General features: G+C 41.8%; 1 protein-coding gene across 1 annotated transcript in view; it reads right to left on the bottom strand.

Annotated features, from left to right (window-relative positions):
* The window catches only part of LOC103604678, a 15640-nt gene extending 11817 nt beyond the window's left edge, over positions 1–3823 (bottom strand). Inside the window, exons 1-2 of the mRNA XM_008589250.1 lie at positions 3730–3823; positions 1931–2149 (exon numbers count right to left, since the gene is read on the bottom strand). Coding sequence (XP_008587472.1) covers positions 1931–2138 — 208 coding nt within the window. The 5' untranslated portion in view covers positions 2139–2149; positions 3730–3823. The remainder of the gene's footprint in view (positions 1–1930; positions 2150–3729) is intronic.
* Positions 3824–7684: the final 3861 nt, after the last annotated feature.

Below are 7684 nucleotides of genomic sequence, written 5' to 3' on the forward strand. Positions count from 1 at the left end.
AGATGTGCAAGAAATTTAACAGTAATTACCGCTGGAGAATTTAGCTCAGTGTCCAGAACAAAGGAAGGGAAAATTTACCTTTTATTTTATACTGTTTGATATTGTTTTAACATTTTTAAACACATACGATCTTTAAGGTATTTTAAAGTGTTTTTTAAAAAAAATTTAGGCACTTATTTTTAATTGAATGAGTGACTAAAATCAGGGTCATACAGCTAAATGCAGCTTGGTAGCTCTGATCATTTTATTTTCCTTGCACTTGAACTTCTATTAGTAAACATTTGAACAAATACTTAGAATTAGAAAACACTGAGCATTGTGCTCGGCATTGACTCTCCGTCTATGAACAGGATAACATCATCCTTCCCTCACAGATCCCAGCAAGAAAACACTGTATTCACAACATAATAAAGTAATACTGACTCTCACTCAATCTGTGAGGTGCTCCGCTGAGTCATTTATTACATATGCTGTCTTAGTTCCAGTTGTAATTCAACGGTTCCCTCAGGACACTTTCAGAATTTGGGTGTCAGTATATTTTGGGTCATTTCTACAGATTTTCCTCCTTGATATAATGTTTTGATTCTTACCATTTTCATTTCCCTAGCCACAGAACACTGGGGTGCCGACATGCTGATCCCTTCACGTTGGGGGATGGCTGGGCACATACTGGGGTGGTTGGAGCCCCCCAGAGAAGTTGCCTCCTTCCTCGAAGAGACTCTTGCACTTGCCCCAGTGTGCTATCTTCATATTACCATTTTCTAGCTGTGTCATGATGTGACAAAGTATGGGAAGAATAGCTGCCGGGCCCATATTCTTCATACACATATTTTTAACACTTATCAATAGAATAAAATGATTGGATAAGACAATATTTATAGAATAAGTTTCATTTTCGTTTATCATTTGTAGTTCCCATCAAAAGAATTAGCAAAAATCAAAAGGGGGTCGAGCAAGAACTGCAGGTGCACTTGCTTTCACCCGTGGCTGCATAGTCTTCTGTCTGCACTTGGCCACTGTCTGCAGCCCCTTAGCTTTCTTCTCTGCTTTCTCTACCTGGCATCTTGAGAGCTTGGTCCAAAGTGAGCAGGCGTACTCTGAAGTGTGTGTAGGCAGGGGAGGGAGCACTACACACAACCAACAAAGGATGCAGAGGTGTGTTTCACATGGTTTCTCAGAGGGTCCCCACTGGAATGATCCCCAGTTGTCCCCAGCAGTGACCTTCTCGATTTCACACCCTTTATTGGCATCGCCTGCTTCAGAGTTCTCTTCCCCTCTTCCTCACCTGTATGTCCTGGGATCATCTCCCACATAAGCTACCTGCACTCAAGTTCTTTCTCTGTTTTTACAGGCATCTAAACTAAAACATCAGGAAATGCTCTTTTCACCCCCGAAATAAGTTTAGGTTTATCTTACATTTTTTAGTTGTATAGATATAAGCTGTATAAGATGTGCAACAAGATGTTTTGATATACTTATACAGAGTGAATTGGTTACTACAGTCAAGCAAATTTACATATCCATCATCTCACTGAATGTTCAATGGATGAATTTTAGTTTTAAATGACTTAAAAGTATATTTCCCATATACACGAACATGATACATGAAAGTTGTTCAAGATAGCTATATTTATATGATAAGATATATTTACAACTTATGATAAAGATAAAATAATTCTTTATAATTATATATATCTTTATAATGTCAATTGTGCTCTCCTTTTTATAAACATTATTATCAGTACAAAGTTTAGTTATCTTGTGATTTTCATGACACAAATATTTCATGCTTATTTTTGGCCAAATAATTGCTTCTTAGGATTAAGCCAAACTTTAGTCTGGGAAACTCCTGCCTGGGACAAACACAACCTGGAAGATTCTACTGGGGCTTTGGAGCGCCTCAGTCTCTCAAAGCCTGTCCCATATCTACCTGGAATCTTGTCACCTGGTGAGTAGGAAGAGATGCTGGTCTGGATGGTGATGTGATGGGTCCTGTGGTGCTGAGGCTGGGCTCCAATGTGTTTGGGCTGCATGTCCTCACAGGTCACCACGCTGGCGCCGTGGGAAAAGGCAGCTGAGCAGGAAGCCAGGCAGAGGGTGGTACAAGCCCAGCCTGCAACGGTGGCCTGGACCCTCATCCTGATTTTTCCTGTATCATGACAAATGACAACTTCAATCCAGGTGCTATTTAAGAAAATGAGATGAAGTCTTTCTGTATGTGACTGACCTGAATCCCACACTGCCTTTGCACCTGACATACTTTTAGTGTTGCCTCCTCAGACTGTAAGTGCTCAAGGTCAAGATCAAAAAATCATCCCAGGCTATAGGAACTATTATATGTCTAAACATTTTTTTAACTTCTTGTAATTTTCTCATAACTGTTTGAGAGAGAGAAATGCTTTAATTAAATCATAGAAATAAGACCACAGAATGTTTGTATCCTAATGTGAACTCCTTACAAGCTGTCTGATATGCAAGGGCAGTGTGAACTATAATCCATTATTGCTGAAGTAGACACCAGTAGATTCCAGTATGGTCATCAGTTTGGCACATGGTGGCTTGGATTAGCATCTTATCTCTACCATTGCAAATTACAGAGTTAAATGCTACAAAATTTCTGCCAACTATCAATTACTTAGAGGCAATTGTTAGGTTTGTAATGCTTGGATATCTCCTTGCACTTTTTCCTACTGTTTTTTGTTATTTCATCACTTTTTGCAAAGAAGATGAGCAGAGAAAGTTAAATCCAAGCTGATTCATTCTGTACCTTATTGAATATATAGGTAAAGTATTTGGCTCAGGAATAGAATACAATGATTGGATAAAATAGCATTCATAGAGTAAATTTCATTTTTGTTTACTACCACTAATGCCCATCAGCAGAAAGAATTCAAGGTTGACAATGTAAAACAAAGTGACAGATAAAAACGGAGTGAGTGATAGCAAATGAGACAGATGAGAAGCACTCTGAATAAGCATTCAGGACTATCGCAGTCATTTTTTATAGTTCTCTGTATTTATTTTTTATAGTCCTGTACACAGGCATTTCAAAAGTTTGGCTAATATTTTGACCTAAAGAGCAAGGCAAGGCAATGGGAGCCTTCCCCATAAGGCGGTTTTAAAAGGTAAAAATAAAATCCTAAAAATGTAGTGGAACTAACTATAAAAACAGTAGACTAAGGAAATAACCTATACAACCAAATAATCACATGTCACCCACTCCCACCCCATCTTCATCACTGCCACCACCCTTATACTGATGAGACACAGGGACACAGGAATATGTGTCCCTCAGCTCTTTTAGACTTGTCCTAGGAGTCCTTCAGACAATGCCTTTCTCTTCTAGGTTTGTTGTCCATGAGGCACTCAAAGTCAAAAACCTCTACACCACAGGAACCATGCCTCCAGCTTCCCCGGACACATTATGACACAATGAACAATGAGCTGTAAAAGCATATTCTCAGTTGAGAGGTCCCAAGGCCCGTCCCATTTTCCTCCATGAGGGCCACATGGAAAATGCCCCTTGAGCCCTTGTTGATGACAGAAGGTCTGCTTTCCAAAGACAGATTGAATACAGGTGGCTATGCAGGAAGGGGTGTGAGTGCCACATCTCACATCTCACAGACACAGCCACGGTCACATATGCCACCCTTCCCTGCCTTAGATCTCACTGCTTTTCCTTTCCCACCAGCACCTTGTTTACCTGAACCCCGAAGAACATCCACTTACCTAGGAAACACACTTTCCTTCAGGCTTGATGGAATGATTTCTCCCCCAAGAGTTGCATAGACACATCCTTTAAACAAAAGTCTTTTCTTCTCCCTTCAGTTTTTCCTCTAATGGGCAGGATAACAGCTGTTACCACTAATCCTGCAGCCTAAATCGTATTAGTTTTCTCTAAAACCAGGAGAGTTGCATAGACACATCCTTTAAACAAAAGTCTTTTCTTCTCCCTTCAGTTTTTCCTCTAATGGGGAGGATAACAGCTGTTACCACTAATCCTGCAGCCTAAATCGTATTAGTTTTCTCTAAAACCAGCATAAACACACTCACACACAGTTTCCAGCCACATCATTGTTCAAGGCTGCATGAGGAACTAGAAGGAACTGGAACTGGTTTTGCACATGACTGGCACTGGCATTCTCGGCAGAAGACAGATGCCTCCATCCTGGTCTCCCTGCCAAGGACAGAATGTTTGAATCAAACACATCTCAGCATTCTCTGCTTCACGAGTCGATGTGGGCTGGAGAAGTTATCCTGGTAAAGAGGGATTGATTGATAGCACGGCCTGAGAGCAATGTTTGGTACAAAAAATACCACATAGCATAGTCCTCGCCCTGTCAATTGCATTAAAGCTGGATTTCACAAATCTGCATGTGTATGAGAGTCACCTGAGACACTTGATAATCACACAGAACCTAAAGATCAGTGGTCCTCAAAGTGGGGTCCCCAGAGCACTACATCAGCATCACCTGGAAGCTTGCAACAGGATCCATGGGGATAAAGAATGAGGAATGGACTTGGTGGATCGTTGGGAGGTAGACTTAGTAGAATTTGGTGGCTGACTGAATGCAGGGTGTCCAGGTGAGAATCGTAGAATTGGCATTGTGTGGTGATACGGAGTAGGGGCACCAGAGAGACCAATGGTCTAACCATTAGACCTAGTCTCCACTCCTGAAAATCCTAATGAAATAATGACGGGCAAAAGCACTGGCTTAGCCTTTCATTGCAAGTATAAATGTGACTATCCGCCCTACTAACACCAAGTAAAGTTGAGCAGCCTTGGCCTAGGACTCCTGTATTCCCCACACAGAGTGAAATCAAACAAATTAAATCTGGCCCCTTTAAGGATCTGTCCCACTAAGAAAGAGGAAATCTCAATCTCCCACTGAGTTGTGAGAAAACCTGGGAGATCTAGAAAATTAGGGTAAGGGCCTTCCATTGCTGCTATTACCCTATTTTTTTAAGCTCATGTGGTCGCTCGAAGGCTGATAGCTCAAAGGCTTCCATGCAAGGAAGGGGCTCAAGGCTTCAGCGAGGCTGAGGGCTTGGCACCAAGGGCTCAGCCTCCCCAGGTGCATATGTGGTCTTTCCTCTCTGAGGTTCCCCCTCACCCCACAGGACACTGCTACAAACTCCAGCTGCTATGGGAAGCGTGGCTAACCTCTTCTCCACTCCCCTCTGCTCCCTTTCTGGACTTAGGGACAAAAGCCTCCCTACTCTCCTTCCTCCCCACCCTTACTCGCTCACCCTGGGGTCACTCAGTATAATCACCTACCACAAGTAGAGGGATAACTTACCCATACCTCTGCTTTGGCCCCGCATCACAAAATCCCCTAAATTAGGGGTTCTTAGAAGGCCCAACTACCAGGCTAGAAGGGGGGGAGGTGCAAAGAGGTAGAGAGAGCACATCTCAATGGCTCAATAAATAATCCTACCATTCACTCATGTAACATTTCTTGTTGGTGCCAGCCACACCCACAGCCTCTGCTGGGCCGGCAGCAAGCCCTATGCCACTCTCCCCACAAAACTGGTTGTACCAGGGCAGCCACCTGATCACAGGGGAGGGTCCACCTTAGGCAGAGCTGAGCCAGAAACTCTTCCTCAGAATCTAACTGAGAAAACACAGAAGGCAACTCTATACCAGTGCTGGCCAACTGAAATATAATGCAAACCACGTACATCATCTAAAATTTTCTAGTAGCCTATTAAAAAAATCAGGAAAAAGGAGCAAAAGATATTTATTTTAATAATATATTTATGTAACTCAATATATTGAAAACATTGTCATCTCACATGCAATCAGTATAAAAAATTATTAGTGAGGTATTTTGCACTCTTTTTTTCATAGTAAGTATTTGAAATCCAGTATGTATTTTACACTTACGGCACATCTCAGTTGAGACTAGCCACATCCCAAGTGCTCAGGATCCACATGTGGTAAGCCAGAACTGTACTGGGTGGCACAGGTCCATACCGAGGAAGGCGTTGAGCATGAAAGTCATGATGAGGGGTCAGGCATTATGGCCATGTTGTACCGTGTGCAAGATATGTAAGAAGAGGCAGTGTGACTGAGGGGATAAGATAATAATGAGCCATAACAGCAAATTCATACAGTGCTTACCAGTGTAGCACTATGCACTGTTCTAGTCAACTCTCTAGGAAATGACCTTCCACTATGAGGTTCGCACTATTACTACCCTATTTTATGGGTGAGTTAACTGAGTCACAACATTTCTGTAACTTGCCAAAGTGCACACAGCTTTCAGGCTGTAATAGACACGGTTTGTCACCACAGCTCTGCCACCTAATAGCTTTGTAACTTATCATAAAATGAGTATAACTACAGTTCTTGCACCGCACCCCAAAGTGCTTGTTTCAGTGAGGCAATGAACAAATAAGCAGTTAGCACTTGGCGTGGGGTTTGACACACAGGAAGGGCTCGATACACGTTTTGTTTGGGAAGGAGCAGGCTGGCAAGCTACAGAGATGATGGGGCCTGTGCACAGAGCAGTGCCATACTCCCTGAGAGGTGGTGAGAGGGCAAACATGAGAGAGAGCCAGGGAGGGCTGAGACCCATACCCAGAGCAAGGGTGTTCCCGCCCTGCCAGTGTGCACCTGGAAAGTGAGGAAACAATGTTTTGTCGTGAATTTGCTGAGGTCCTTTCGTACTAGCAATGTGGCTGGACTTGATATATTAACATGACTACATCTAGTACATTAACATCCGTGTCCCTGACCAGAACGGTTATACTAATGTCACTCACAGGGAAAGTCTCATGGTGGGTTTTATGGTTATAAATCACACATGTCGTGTCCTTTGGCAAATCACTTAACTGATCGCTTAACTTCTCTGGCTTGCCTTGGGTATAAAATAAAAGGTTTGAATTAAATAATCTTTTAGATTCCTTCCAGCTAAAGAATAATACATATTTTAAAGGTTTATTTTAGTCAAAAAGGTATAAGGATGAGCTACTCTGAAATCATCTTGAGAAGACACAGATTAAAGTCTGGCACCTAATTATAACCTGAACCAACACCATCCCATGTCACTTATGGTTTAAGAGCCACCCTTGAAAAAGCTAAAAAGTGTCCACTAAATCCCCCAAAAGAAAGAACCTGTTGAGCTCGCTATTCCAGTCCTGTTTCTGGGCCCATAACTCCAGCAGACTGGTGGACATGTTCTTCATCTTCAAAGGCCTCTGGAGATGGAGAACACACCTTTGCTAACTCCTGAATGACCTTTTCTATCACAACATTCTTCCCCTTTCATACCTTGGTCATGAATTTCTGTTGAAATTGACCAGTGTTTTTACACAGCCATTTGCTATTCTAGTATGATTATTATGATAAGCATTTCAATGTTTAGAGAGATTTAAAAAACTACAGATTTCTGCTGGGACAATCTGTGTAAGAAAAGTGAAAATTCTCACAATTCTCTTCAAACTGATTTACATATAAATAGGTAATTGATAGACACTTCTGTACGTTTAGCAGGCCTGTTGGCTTTTGCTTTATTCTCCATGCTACTGTGCATTTTCTCAATTCTCACAATTCTCTTCAAACTTTGATTTACATAAAAATAGGTAATTGATAGACATTTCTGTACGTTTAGCAGGCCTGTTGGCTTTTGCTTTATTCTCCATGCTACTGTGCATTTTCTTCCATTAAAAAAGGAATGGT

Source organism: Galeopterus variegatus, unplaced genomic scaffold (genome assembly GCF_000696425.1).
Source record: "Galeopterus variegatus unplaced genomic scaffold, G_variegatus-3.0.2 Scaffold5327, whole genome shotgun sequence".
In the NCBI taxonomy this organism is placed as follows: Eukaryota; Metazoa; Chordata; class Mammalia; order Dermoptera; family Cynocephalidae; genus Galeopterus; species Galeopterus variegatus.